At 41.3% G+C, this 15,516-nt stretch overlaps 1 protein-coding gene and 1 pseudogene across 2 annotated transcripts in view; one reads left to right on the top strand and one right to left on the bottom strand.

Moving 5' to 3' along the window:
• The window catches only part of M1AP (meiosis 1 associated protein), a gene marked incomplete at both ends in the record, with an annotated part of 68,291 nt that overhangs the window by 5,226 nt on the left and 47,549 nt on the right, over nucleotides 1–15,516 (top strand). The window contains one exon of the mRNA XM_080932129.1: nucleotides 4,199–4,384. Coding sequence (XP_080788255.1) covers nucleotides 4,199–4,384 — 186 coding nt within the window. The remainder of the gene's footprint in view (nucleotides 1–4,198; nucleotides 4,385–15,516) is intronic.
• LOC308432301 (ubiquitin-ribosomal protein eS31 fusion protein-like) lies at nucleotides 7,370–7,836 on the bottom strand (annotated as a pseudogene). The gene has a single exon. The product of its transcript is annotated as a ubiquitin-ribosomal protein eS31 fusion protein-like (transcript).

Genomic DNA, 15,516 nt, shown 5'->3' with positions numbered 1-15,516 from the left:
GTAGAAAAGACTGGGTTAGGATAGAGAAAAGTGTGTTCAAGTTTCCCTGTTCTTCGAATAAAGAAGTCTTGGAAGAAGCTCTTAAGGGGAACCTCACTATAGGCCTCAGAGACCTAGGGATGAAGGTGTCAGAGATAAAGAGCTAAATATCCCAAGAACAGGATGTGCCAGAGCAGCCTGAGTCCTTGGCCATGTCCTTCAGAGACTACAGTGAGTTGGCTGTGCACCAAAGCCGCTTTTCCACCACCACACCATGAAACCTGCCAGTTGAAGCCTTTTAATTGCCTATAGTCAGTCCTGAGAAAAGAAGGCACACAGAGGATTCCTCACTGGTAACTCAGAAATAATGACAAGCCAAAATTTCATAACTATAGAAAAGTCAGTGCTAGTTAGAATCTCAAGGAAATAGCAGGAGTGACTATCATTTGATGTATACAAACAATCCAGTCTATAAGGAAAATAGGCCCTTAAATCTATTTTCACTGAACTATATAGACATCTGACATTTCTTGTCCACAGAGACACCCAAAATATAAATGTAGAAAGACAGTATATTGTGGATAGTTTCTAGGATGGACCCAAGATTACCCTCACATTTAATTTTTTAGTATCATCAAATAAATCTGAACCTTTTATAAGAAATTATGACATAGGATTCATAATTAAAATATTAGAATTCCTTTTATAGCCATCGTGACCTGAATATAAATAATTCTAACCCAAAAGATTAATTCCCCCGCTCAGAGGAGGATTCCAGAAGAATGTCCTTCCTGTGACGTTCTTCCTAACTCTTTAAATTTTTCATTATAAAGAATTCATTGAAATTAATCAACGAGGTATTAGGGTTCTGAGCACTGGTTATCTATAGTGTTGATTTTCTCATCCTTAGTAGCTGATACTCAGAAGGAGCCATGTCAAAGCAATGAATAACACAGACAAAGGTGATTCCTAAAAAGATAATGTGGGAGACTGTAACTGAGTGCAATGGGAGAGGGAGAATAAGACAAGGAAATATAATAATTCTGTCACGTGGTGAATCAAATACTGCTAGAGGTGTAGTTTAAAGGAATTGCATAAACATGGCGTTATAAAGATAAAAACCAAAACAGGCTCAAATATTCCTAGTTGTGACAACAAAAGCTTATAGAAAGGGGGCAAATAAAATGCACAAGACAGTGACTTCCCTAAAACAGAAAGTGTTGGCATGTGCTGCTCTTTCATAGATTCAATTACCAGTATCCGTATTAGACAACTCACAACTGCCTGTAACTTCAGTTCAGGGAGTCTAATGTCTTGGCTTCTTTGGGCACTTAAACTCATGTGTATAGATCCACATAACATCTGTGCACATACATACTATCTCAATTTGAGTTTCATTACTTTGGAGAGACACCGTGACCACAGCAACTCTTATAAAGAAAAACATTTGACTGAGACTGACTTACAGTTTCAGAGGTTCAGTCTATCATCATCATGGTGGGAAGCATGGCAGCCAGCAGGCAGACACGGTGCTGGAGGAGCCAGGAGTTCTACATCTGGATCCACAGGCAGCAGGAGACTGTGTGCCACACTGGGCATAGCTTGAACATATGAGACTTGAAAGCCTGCCTCCTACAGTGACATACATCCTCCGCAAGGCCACACCTCACCTCCTAATACAACCACTCTCTGGGCCAAGCATTCAAACACATGAATCTATGAGGACCATTCCTATTCAAATCACCACACACACAGAATTTAAAATAAGATAAATTTCACAGAATCCATACTATACTATACCATACCATACTATACTGTACTATACTATACTGTACTGTACTGTACTATACAAGCATCTGACACCAATAAATGCTAAGCTCATCTATTAAAACTTTTAAACTGGTATATTTTTATCATAGCACATTCTATGATATTCAGGAGACTCAGCTACAACAAAGTAGTCTGGCTAGGGAAGGTGCCCACAGATAGCTCAGTAGATAAATGTACTTGCCCCAAAACTAGCAACCTGAGCTCAATCCCTGGGACTCATATGGAAGAAGGAGAGAACTGACTCCAACAAGTTGTCCTCTAACCTCCATAGGCATGCTCTGATCCTCACGACTCATAAATAAATGCAAACATAAATTAAAAGTAAAAATAAATAAAGGTGTAGGCAAAGGAATAGTAGGAAAATGCAATCCCATTGCTCCTAAAAAAGAAAAAACCACAATCAGCTATAAACAAGGTTTATGAGATTCAAATTCATTGGATGAAATCAAGGATACTAATTCAATGACAGACACAGACAGGGAGAAGTACAGATGTTCCAAAGGCCTGCAAAGGAAACACAGGCATCCTTCTGTTCAGCTTCCCAAGTACTGGGATCACAGAAATGCCCACATACCTAGATGTTGACTTAAAATATAGAATGAAGTATTAGAAAGGGGTGTATAAGAAAAAGGGCTTAAAGCAAACTAAGCGAGGTTGAGGGAGCGGCCCAGTGGGTAGGTAGATGGCTTCCTACACAAGCTTGAGGGCCTGAGTTTGAACTAGAACCCTCATAAAGCCAAGCATGGTAGCACCTGTCCGTAATCCCAGGGCTCTTATGTCTAGATGGGAAACAGAGACAGGAGAATCCCTGGAAACTCAATAGCAGAACACCAAACAACAAAGAGACCCTGACTCAAAACAAGGGAGAAGGCAGGAATAACCTTAGGTTTTCCTCTGACTTCCACAAACCCACATGAAATGTGCCCATTCTTCACATGAACACACACAATCACTCACATATGTACACCACACAAATAAATGAATAAACCTCACTAGGCTATTTCATTTGTTTCTTGAATTGTTTTTTTATTTCCCTATCTCGAGTTCTTATTTTCTCTGTGTCAGAATTGATGTCTCCTTTCTTCCTGTGCCTTCAGGCCCCATTCCCTGAGACTTAGAAAGAGGAATACACAGAAACAAAGTAAGAAAGGCAAAACAGCCTGACCTGGACAGATGTCTTGCCTTGGCAGTATTATAGCTCAAACTCATGGTTTTTTTTTTTTTTCTTTTTTTTTTTAAGCATAGCAAGTAGCATTCATTTCTGCTTTTCCAGTTGTGTCTTAGTCACCTTTCTACTGCTGTGAGGTGACCCCATGACCATGGCAACTCTCTGAAGAGAAAACATTTAATTGGAGACTGCATACAGCTTCAGAGGCTTAGTCCATCATCAACCCAGCAGGGAGCATGGTGGCAGAACAGCAGACCTTTTGCTGGATGTAGTTAAAAACGGCATCCTCTTTGGTTGGTGGCTTAGTCTCTGGGTACTCCCGGAGGTTCAGGTTAGCTGACGCTGTTGGTCATCCTATGGGGTTCCATCCTCTTCACTTCCTTCAACCCTTTCCCCCAGCTCTTCCATAGGAGTCCCTGACCTCAGTCCAATGCTTGGCTGTAAGGAACTACATCTGTGATCTGCTAGAGGAGCCTCTCAGAGGACAGACACACACACACACACACACACACACACACACACGCACGCACGCACGCACGCACGCACATGCACACGCACACGCACACTAGTTACCAAGACCTTTGTACATTGGATGAGTAAATAAATTAAAACATTTCCTTCCCTATTTCTGATAAATCCACATCATCTAAGATTTTCAGCTGCAATTTCTCCTTCTGATTTAGAAAACTTTTAGTCTAATACTCAGAACATGATTGACATTTGCTATTTGTCAATCAACCATACAGGTTTTAGAAAGGGAAGGAATGCCTAAGGAGTTATTGATGATGAAATAAGACTGCCAATTAATCAAATCCTGGGTGTTCGGTGGTTTGGTATCTCTTGATATGATAAACATCATGACCAAAATCATTTAGGGGAGGAAAGAGTTTATTTGGCTCACACGTCCTAATCAGTCTGTCATTGAGGGAAATCAGGGCAGAATTCATGAAGGGAGAGGAACCACTGAGGAAGGACCCTTACTGGCTTGCTCCCCTTTGTTTGCTCAGCATGATTTCTTATACAACTGAGAAGTACCAACCCACAGCTGGGCCTCCTACACCAACCATTAGTCAAGAAAATGTCCCCACAGACAAGCTAACAGCCCAATCTGATGAGGGCAGAGTCTTCCCAGCTGACTCTAGTCTGTGTCAGTTTGACAAAAGCTAAACAGCATACTGGGTTCCTAAAGATTTGTGTCTTTGATTCATTTTCTCTCTGCAGCAAGTGAGAGGCAACTTCGTTAGGCTGCAGGCCTGCATCTCAGAGCTTCGCACGTTACAGGTAGAAGGCTGTCACAGACCTCCTCACACCTTACTGTCGCCGGCAGTAGAGGATGGGCTCCAGCAGTTCAAACAGTACAGCAGTCACATGGCCACAAGCACTGCGCAGCCCTATACTTCCCTAGAGGTAAGAGACGCTGCTTTTTACAGCATGAGGCCATTTTCCCATCCCCACCTATGTTGTGTTTCATTATTTATTATCCTTATGTTGTTCTGTTTTCTATACACTGAATATAACTTTCAAGATGAGTTGTTCAACTACCTGCTAGTAGACTACATTTTCTCTGTCCCATGACCCATTTTCTTTTCTCCTTAATACTTTGTCTTTTCTTGGTGAGTATGTGTATGTGTGTGTGTGTGTGTGTGTGTGTGTGTGTGTGTGTGTGTATGTGTGTGTGTGTATGTGTGTGTGTATGTGTGTATGTGTGTGTGTATGTATGTGTGTGTGTTCGTGCACACACATCGGATACCCTGAACCCAAAGTTACATGCAGTTGTATGTTTCCCAGTCAAGTGCTGGGAACTGAATTTCAGTCCTCTAAAAGAACACCAAATGTGTTTGTATTTTTTAATTTTTACTTTATTTTCAGTAATGTGTGTGTGACTGTGTGTGGGTACATGTATGTGTGTGCACGTGCTCATAGAGACTAGAGGTGTTGGAGCCCCTGGAGCTGGGTTCTAGGCAGTAATGAGCTGCCTGCTGTGGTGCTGGGAACCAAACTCAGGTCCTCAGGAGTAGTACAGGCTCAGAACCATCTCTTCTGCTCCAACAAGTGCTCCCAACTGCTGCCGTGTCCTCAGTGTCACCTACTCGGCTCTTAGTGTGCAGAAGGGCATCAAGAGAAACTGGAAAACAGGGACCAAAGTGAACTATCAGGAAAAACTGAAATAAACATGAATGCACCTGCCCAAGATATTTGGAATTGGCAAGGTGAATATTAAATTCCCTAAGTCGGTTCTGTTTTATATCTATCTGGGTAACTTTAAAGCCAGACAGAGGGGTTCAGAACTGTAATCTCAGCACATAGGAGGATGAGGCAAGACTAAACCAGCCAGGGCTATGGTTAGTTCCAGGCCAGTTTACAGAGTCAAATCCCAAATAAATAAATAAATAAATAAATAAATAAATAAATAAATGAAGGAAAAATGTAATTGTCTGCAATCAAATTTTTACTCAACTTTACTAATTTTTTTTTTTTTTGGGATTAGCAAATGTCAAAGTTGATGCTATTCTGGCGCCAAGCTGAGACAAGTGTAAAAATATAAGTAAGTTATGGGTGGATACTCCACAGGTACATTCGTGAGTGTGGGTTAGAATAATCTCACTTTTGGGGACCTCTGGCTACAGACAGAGGAGTTGGAAAAATAATTGTATTGGCTTCCCACTGCCAGTTTCACACGTCAGGAAGGTAGAAGTTGCCACTTTGCCGAGGCAGTTATTAAAATGTTTCTCAAAGTCAATCGTTCCCTTTGGGTGCCAGGGAGAAGCGAGGTCACAGCCCTGGGCAAACAGCTGGACTCACGGGGCACTACAGCAGAAACCTCCATGGGAACCACTGCTTTGGTCGGAAAAACAAAAGTTAATAAATATCTAAAGGCTAAGCCTGAAAACTAAAAATTCCAAGGCCACGTTCTAAGGCCTCGAACACTTCTCTGAGCTCCAAGTCTAAGAGTTCAACCAGACCCTTAAGAGAAAATTCCCTCGACTCAAACTCGGATGGCGAGAGGGTGGGGCAGGAGGGAACGGGCTTTCTGAAATATAGTCTCCAGTTCTCTTTCCTACGTTCCACGGCCAGGAGAGACTAGTTAAACAGAACCTAGGCTCTGGTCTCAGCCAACTGACCTGAAGGACAAGAGACACCAAACCCAAGCCAAGCACAGCCTTCCACACAGAAAGGAACTATCAAGCCCAGTCCAATCCCGTTCCCATGTGCCAACCCAAAGGGGAAGAAAACACTGAGAAACACTTGAGGAGTTTATATCTGAGTAGCAGCTTCTCCTAAAGACTGGGAGCAAATAATCACATATCGATATTATTTGACAAACTTCTTTTGGGGGCTGGTGAGTTGACTGTTCTTGCAAAGGACCCAAGTTCAAATCCCAGCACCCACGTAAAGGTCCATCACCTTCTCAAACAACATACACACATGTGGTGCCCAGACTCTCTCACAGGCAAAGCACCCACACACATAAAATCATAAAAGTAAATCTAAAAAAACATTTAAAAACTTGATTGCATGAGATTTGTTTAAAGACTTATTTTTTATTGAATATTTTGTGTATTTACATTTTAAATGTTATCTCCTTTCCCAATCTCTCCTCCAGAACCTCCCATCCCATTCCCCTCCCTCTGCCTTCTATAAGAGTGCTCCCCACCCACCCACCCCTTCCCACCTCTCCACCCTGACATTCCTCTACACTTGGGCATCAAGTCTTGTCAGGACCAAGGGCTTCTCTTTCCATTGATGCCCAACAAAGCCATCCTCTGCTACATGTACAGCTGGAGCCATGGGTCCATCCATGTGTACTGATTGGATAGTGGTTTAACCCCTGGGAGCTCTGGTTGGTTGGTATTTTTATTCTTATGGGGTTGCAAACCCCTTCAACTCCTTCAATCCTTTCTCTAACTCCTCCATTGGGAACCCTGTTCTCAGTTCAGTGGTTGGCTGTGAGCATCCACCTATCTATTTGTCATGATCTGGCAGAGCCTGTCAGGACACAGCTATATCAGGCTCCTGTCAGCAAGCACTTCTTGGCATCAGCAATATTGTCTGGGTTTGGTGGCTGTATATGGGCTGGATCCCCAGGTGTGGCAGTCTCTGGATGGCCTTTGCTTCAGTCTCTGCTTCAAACTCTGTCTCCGTATTTCCTCCTGTGAATATTTGTATCCCCCCTTCTAAGAAGAACTAAAGCATCAGCACTTTGGTCTTCCTTCTTCTTGATCTTCATGTAGTTTGTGAATTGTATCTTGGGTATTTTGAGTTTTGAGGCTGATATCCACTTATAAGTGAGTGCATACCATGTGTGTTTTCTTGTGATTGGGTTACCTCACTCAGAATGTTATTTTCTTTTTTTTTTTAATCAGTTCCTTCTTTTTATTAAACCATACACAACTACTTGTCCTCTGGTTTGTTGAAGCAGTAAGTCAGACAACACTTGCCACAGTAATGCCTGTCAAAGTGGCTACCCATGAAAACTCCAGCACCACATTCATCAGAAGGACATTCTCGACGAAGTCAGCTGATTTTTCCATTTTCATCCACCTTATAGTATTTCAGCACCGCCAACTTAACCTTCTTCCTCTTGTGCTTATTCTTCTTGGGGGTGGTGTAAGACTTCTTCCTTTTCTTAGCACCTCCACGAAGTCTCAACACAAGATGAAGGGTGAACTCCTTTTGAATGTTGTAGTCAGACAAAGTATGGCCATCTTCCAGCTGCTTACCAGCAAAGATCAACCTCTGCTGATCAGGAGGAATTCCTTCCTTATCCTGGATCTTGGCCTTTACATTTTCTATAGTGTCGAGGGCTCAACCTCGAGCGTGATGGTCTTCCCTGTAAGCATCTTCACAAAAATCTGCATCATGGCGGCAGCTCCACCCACGATGGCGGATCGGAAAGGAAGAATGTTATTTTCTAGTTCCATTCATTTGCCTAAGAATTTCATGAAGTTGTTGTTTTTAATAGCTGAGTAGTACTCCATTATGTAAATGTACCACATTTTCTGTATCCATTCTTCTATTGAAGGACATCAGGGTTCTTTTCAGCTTCTGGCTTTTATAAATAAGGCTGCTATGAACATAGTGGAGCATGTGTCCTTGTTATATATTGGAGCATCTATGGGGTATATGCCCAGAAGTGGAATAACTGGGTCTTCAGGTAGGACTATGTCCAGTTTTCTGAGGAAATGCCAGACTGATTTCCAGGGCTGATTGTACCAGCTTACAATCCCACCAACAGTGGAGGAGTGTTCCTCTTTCTCCACATCCTCACCAGCATCTGCTGTCACCTGAGTTTTTGATCTTAGCCACTCTAATTGGTGTGAGGTAGAATCTTAGGGCTGTTTTGATTTACATTTCACTGATGACTAAGGATGTTGAACATTTCTTTAGGTACTTCTCAGCCATTCGGTATTCCTCAGTTGAGAACTCTTTGTTTAGCTCTGTACCCCATTTTAATAGGGTTATTTGGTTCTCTGGAGTCTAACTTTTTGAGTTCTTTGTATATATTGGATATTAGACCTCTATCAGATACAGGATTGGTAAAGATCTTTTCCCAATCTGCCATTTTGTCCTATTGGCAGTGTCCTTTGCCTTACAGAAGCTTTGTAATTTTATGAGGTCCCATTTGTCAATTCTTAATCTTAGACCATAAGCCACTGGTGTTCTGTTCAGGAAAATGCCCCCCCCCCCCGTGCTCATGTGTTCAAGGTTCTTCCCCACTTTCTTTTCTATTAGTTTCAGTTTCAGTGTACCTTGTTTTAATTGGAGCTCCTTGATCCACTTGGACTTGAGCTTTGTACAAGGGGATAAGAATGGATTGATTTGCATTCTTCTACATGTTGACTGACCGTTGAACCAGCACCATTTGTTGAAAATGCTGTCTTCTTTTTTCCACAGGATGGTTTTAGCCCCTTTGTCAAAGATCAAGTTGATCATAGGTGTGTGGGTTCATTTCTGAATCTTCATTTCTATTCCATTTATCTTCCTGCCTGTCTCTGTACCAATACCATGCAGTTTTTATCACAACTGCTCACAATACAGCTTGAAGTCAGGGATGGTGATTGCCCCAGAAGTTCTTATATTGTTGAGAATAGTTTTCAATAGCTTGGGTTTTTGATTATTCCAAATGAATTTGCAAATTGCTCTTTCTAACATCATGAAGAATTGAGTGGGAATTTTGATGGGGATTGCATTGAATCTGTAGAGTGCTTTTGGCTAGATGGTCATTTTTACTATTATTAATTCTGCCAATCCATGAGCATGGGAGATCTTTCCCTCTTCTGAGATCTTCTTTGATTTCTTTCTTCAGAGACTTGAAGTTCTTTAAAAAAAACAAAAAAAAAAAACAAAAAAACTTGAAGTTCTTTTTTTTTTAATCTACTTTTAATTATTTTTAATTTAATTCATGTGAGTACACTGTAGCTGTTTTCAGACAATCCAGAAGAGGGCATCATTTCCCATTACAGACAATTATGAGTCACCATGTGGTTGCTGGGAATTGAACTCAGGACCTTCGGAAGAGCAGTCAGTGCTCTTAACCACTGAGCCATCATCTCTCCAGCCCAGACTTGAAGTTCTCGTCATACAGATCTTTGATTTGCTTGGTTAGAGTCACATGAAGGTATTTTACATCATTTGTGACTGTTGTGAAGGATGTCATTTTCCTAATTTCTTTCTCACCCTTTTGATCCTTTGAGTAGAGGAAGGCTACTGATTTGAGTTAATTTTATATCCAGCCATTTTGCTGAAGTTGTTTATCAGGTTTAGGAGTTCTTTGGTGGAATTTTTGGGGTCACTTAAGTATAATGTCATATCATCTACAAATAGTGATATTTTGACTTCTTCCTTTCCAATTTGTATCCCTTTGGCCTCCTTTAGTTGTCTAATTGCTCTGGCCAGGACTTCAAGTACTGTATTGAATAGGTAGGGAGAGAGTGGGTAGCCTTATCTAGTCCCTGATTTTAGTGGGATTGCTTAAAGTTTCTTTCTATTTAGTCTGATGTTGTCTACTGGTTTGCTGTATATTACTTTTACTATGTTTAGATATGGGCCTTGAATTCCTGATCTTTGCAAAACTTTTAGTATGAAGGGGTGTTGTATTTTGTCAAATACTTTTCCAGCATCTAATGAGATGATCATGTGTTTTTTTTTCCCTTGAGTTTGTTTATATAGTGTATTACGTTGATTTCCATATATTGAACCATGCCCACATCCCTGGGATGAAGCATACTTGATCATAGTGAATGATCATTTTGATGTGTTCTTGGATTTGGTTTGTGAGAATTTGAGTATTTTTGCATCAATATTCATAAAGGAAATTGGTCTGAAGTTCTCTTTCTTTGTTGGGTAGTGTTCCTTCTGTTTCTATTTTGTGGAATAGTTCGAAGAGTATTGGTATTAGGTCTTCTTTGAAGGTCTGATCGAATTCTGCACTAAACCCATCTGGTCCTGAGCTTTTTTGGAGGGTGGGGTTGGAAACTTTTAAGGACTGCTTCTATTTCTTTAGGGGTTATGGGCCTGTTTATATGATCCTGATTTAACTTTGGCTCCTGGTATCTGTCTAGAAAACTGTCTATTTCATCCAGATTTTTTTCAGTTTTGTTAAGTATAGGCTTTTGTAGTAGGATCTGATGATTTTTCAAATTTCCTCAGTTTCTGTAGTTAGCTTTCCCTTTTCATTTCTGTTTTTCTTAATTTTAATACTGTCTTTATGCCCTCAGGCTAGTCTGGCTAAGGGTTTATTTATCTTGTTGATTTTCTCAAAGAACAAGCTCCTGGTTTTGTTGATTCTTTGTATAGTTCTTTTTGTTTCTACTTTGGTCGATTTCAGCTCCGTTTGATTATTTCCTGCTGTCTTCTCCTCTTGGGTGTATTTGCTTCTTTGTGTTCTAGAGCTTTCAGGTGTACTGTCAAGCTGTTAGTGTATGCTCTCTCCAGTTTCTTTTTGGAGGCACTCAGAGATACGAGTTTTCCTCTTACTCATGTCTCTGCTTTCATTGTGTTCCATAAGATTGGGTATTTTGTGCCTTCATTTTCATTAAATTCTAAAAGTCTTTAATTTTTTTATTTATTTCTTCCTTGATCGAGTTATTATTGAGAGAGCATTGTACTGGCTGGTTTTGTATCAACTTGACACAAGCTGGAGTTATCACAGAGAAAGGAGCCTCCCTTAAGGAAGTGCCTCCATGAGATCCAGCTGTAAGGTATTTTCTCAACTAGTGATCAAGGGGGGAGGGCCCAGCCCATTGTGGGCGGTGCCATCCCTGGCCCAGCCCATTGTGGGCGGTGCCATCCCTGGCCCAGCCCATTGTGGGTGGTGCCATCCCTGGCCCAGCCCATTGTGGGTGGTGCCATCCCTGGCCCAGCCCATTGTGGGTGGTGCCATCCCTGGGCTGGTAGACCTGGGTTCTATAAGAAAGCAGGCTGAACAAGCCTCGGGAAGCAAGCCAGTAAGTAACTCCCTCCATGGCCTCTTCCTGCTTCCTGACCTGCTTGAGTTCCAGTCCTGACTTCCTTTGGTGATGAACAGCAACGTGGAAGTGTTACCTGAATAAACCCTTTTCTCCCCAACTTGTTTCTTGGTCATGATGTTTGTGCAGGAATAGAAACCCTGACTAAGACAAGCATTGTTCAGCTTCCATGTGTGTGGGGGCTTTTTGTTGTTCTTGTTATTGAAGACCAGTCTTAGTTCATGGTGATCTGATAGGATTCATAGGAATATTTTGATCTTCTTGTATCTGTTGAGGCCTATTTTGTGACTGACTATATGGTCAGTTTTATGAAGGTACTGTGAGGTGCTGAGAAGAAGGTATATTCTTTTGTTTTAGGATGAAACATTCTATAGATGTCTGTTAACCCCATTTGGTTTATAACTTCTGTTAGTTTCACTGTGTCTCTGTTCAGTTTCTGCTTCCATGATCTGTCTATTGCTGAGAGTGGGTGTTAAGTCTCCCACTATTATTGTGTGTGGTACAATATATGCTTTGAGCTTTAGTAAAGTTTCTTTAATGAATGTGGGTGCCATTGCATTTGGAGCATAGATGTTCAGAATTGAGAAGTTCATCTTGGTAGGTTTTTTCCTTTGATGAGAATGAAGTATATTTTAATAGAAAATAATAATAGTAGAGAATGTGTTCCCTCACACAAAAACCATGTTTGTAAAGACCAACTACAATAGCATCTTCAACCCAGTGGAACCCATCTAAATGTCACAAAAAATGACAAGCAGGATAAAGGCAAGAGACATCATTTGAAGTTAGAATACGTGTTAGAACCAGACGTGGCAGATATGCTAGAATTATCTAACTGTAGATTCTATTTGTGTGTGTGTGTGTGTGTGTGTGTGTGTGTGTGTGTGTGTGTGTGTTTATTTTTTGAGACAAAGTCACACTGTGTAGCCCTGGATGGCCCACAATGTAGACAAGGCTGTGCTCATACTTTGGAGACCCTCCTACCTCTGCCCTCCAAGTGTTGGAATTATAATTATGCACTGCCACCCCTGGCACTTGGCTGTGGAGTTTAGAGCATAAGTATTAACATGCTAGCAGAGAGCAGGGCACGGAAACACATCCCTGTAATTCCAGAACTGAAGCAGGAAAACTGCTGCAAGTTCAAGGCCAGCCTGGACTACAAGGACATCAGGTTAGCAAGGGCTGATAGGAGTCTGTCTCAAAAAAAAAAAAAAAAAAAATGCTAAATAGAATGGTGGATTAGACTCTCACTCAATGTAACTCAGTGAAAGAAAAGTCAAGACCGTGAGAGTTTCTATTCCTACAAGAGGCAATAGCTGAAAACTAAAGAAAGAAGCCAGGAGATGTCTGCAAAGCAGAAGGCAGGAGCAGCTGCGAACAGCTGTCTGTCTGCACCTTGCTCCCTGATGGAGGTTTGCTGAGATCTGCCACACCTGCCCTGCCCTGCAAACAATGATGCAGGACCAGAGAAGTAGGATGCCGGGTTCCCTGCAGCCATGGCAGATCCACAGAGCCACCACAAACCGGCCTGATCAAAGTACCCACGGCTGCTGCAAACAGAGGCAGCCGGAGTCCTGCAGGACAACCTAAAATGGTGAACAGTAGCCGGGGCATGACCACATCAGAGCCTCGGAGTTTAACGCGAGCTGTGGCTCCCAACACTGGAGATAAAGTATCTCCATGAATTCAGGCCAGCCTCCTCTACATAAAGAGCTACAGGCTACCCGGAGCTAAATAGTAAGACTATCTCCAAAACAAACAAAACAGACAAACCAGAGATCCCGATCTAACAAGAATATGTAACAAACCGAGCTTGGGAGAGTCAAACATCCAGTACACATGAGACACATATGGGGAAACTATCCAAAGTCTAGTCCATGTGGAGGCTGGGGCTAAACCCTGAGGATGCACTGACACCTACTGGACACTGAGCAGAAACTCAACCCACAAGGCAATTGGTGTGTATTCCACTATCCACTGCACACCCAGGAATCTGGTTTTAGGGGTTTGAACTGGAACTGAAACCCTCAAATCCCCTGTCAATTTGCTCCAGGAGACATCGCAGGGAAAGGAGGAACTCAGTGGTATCCTGTCAGGGAAGACCCCTGACTAATGTTATATAAACACATGTGATACATATTACATAATACATGTGGAGGGTCAAACTCAGGTTTGCACGCGTTGAACAAACACCATGTGGTCTGGTTTTGTTCTTTTTCTTTAGATCTTCAGGTTATATAAGTTTATTTTGATAGCTTTGTTTTGGTTTTTATGTTGCCTGATTAGGTTTCATGATTACTGTTTCCACACCCCTCCTACTGTGGCCTCTGTCATGCCCTCCTCTCTCTTTCCCATGCCTTCTCCCTTTACCTCTTAATGATAAGTTTCTGTGGCTTCCTTAAACTGTTGATCTGAGTTCGAGGCCATCTTGGTCTACAAAGTGAGTAGACAGGACAGTCAGCTACACAGAGAAAGCCTGTCTCAAGAAGAAAGAAAGGATGGAAGAAAGAAGTGTGTGTGTGTGTGTGTGTGTGTGTGTGTGTGTGTGTGTGTGTCTGAAAAGTAAAGAGCATGAAGAAATAAATAAGTGAAGATAAATTAAGATTATATGTATCAGTCATAATTCATGAAACAGATGGCATTGTGTCCAAAATAATAGCGACAGCATAGTGGTTGTGCGTGTGCACATACGTTTAGAAGCAAGTAAAATGTGTGGTGTCAGTGATATAAGGGGGGGAGAAAATTCAAGATTGTTGTTGCATGTCTGAGAATCCTAACCCATGCTGGCCTCACACTTGCTGTGTAGCTGAAGATGGTCTTGAATTTCTGATTCTTCTGACCCTCCCCCCAGCTGCTGGGATGGTAGGCATGTGACACAATGCCTGGCTCAAAATTATTATTTTAGCATGATTAAACTACCTGTAACTCAGTATAGTGTTATTTTATTGCATCCCATAAGTTTGTGTGTGTTGTGCCTTCATTTTCATTAAATTCCAAAAAGTCTTTAATTTTCTTTATTTCTTCCTTGACCAAGTTATCACTGAGTAGAGCGTTGTTCAACTCCCATGTGTATATGGGCTTTGTGTTGTTTTGTTGTTATTGTAGACCAGCCTTAGTCCATGATGATCTGGTAGGGAGCATGGGAGTATTTCGATGTCCTTGTATCTGTTGAGGCCTGTTTTGTGACCAGTGATTATATGGTCAGTTTTGAAGAAGGTACTGTGAGGTGCTGAGAAGAAGATATATTCTTTTTTTTTAGAATGAAACATTCTATAGATGTCTGTTAAATCCATTTGGTTCATAACTTCTGTTAGTTTCAGTGTGTCTCTGTTCAGTTTCTGCTTCCATGATCTGTCCATTGATGAGAGTGGGTGTTAAGTCTCCCACTATTATTGTGTGTGGTGCAATATATGCTTTGACCTTTAGTAAAGTTTCTTTAATGAATATGGGTGCCCTTGTATTTGGAGCATAGATGTTCAGAATTGAGAGTTTATCTTGATAGGTTTTTTTTCCTTTGATAAGTAAAAAGTGTCCTTATCTTTTCTGATAACTTTTGGTTGAAAATTTTATTTGAAAAAAAAAAAAGAAAGAAAGAAAGAAAATTTTATTTGATACTAGAATGGCTACTACAGCCTGTTTCTTGATACCATTTGCTTGGACAGTTTTTCCCAGTCTTTTACTCTGAGGTAGTGTTTGTCTTTGTCTCTGAGATGAGTTTCCTGTATGCAGCAAATTGATGAGCCCTGTTTATGAATCCAGTCTGATATAACACTCCTCCATTGTTGGTGGGACTGCAAGCTGGCATGACCACTCTGGAAATCAGTCTGGCGGTTCCTCAGAAAATTGGACATAGTACAACCTGAGGACCCAGATATACCACCCAAAAGATGCTTCAACATATAACAAGGACACATGCTCCACCATGTTCATAGAAGCTTTATTTACAATAGCCAGAAGCTGGAAAGAACCCAGATGTCCTTCAACAGAGGAATGGATACAGAAAATGTGGTACATATACTCAATGGAGTACTACTCAGCTATTTAAAAAAAAATGACTTCATTAAATTCTTA

This window comes from Micromys minutus, assembly GCF_963924665.1.
Source record: "Micromys minutus genome assembly, chromosome: 18".
In the NCBI taxonomy this organism is placed as follows: Eukaryota; Metazoa; Chordata; class Mammalia; order Rodentia; family Muridae; genus Micromys; species Micromys minutus.
Note: the sequence above shows the minus strand (reverse complement) of the source record. Positions and strands in the feature narration are given on the sequence as shown.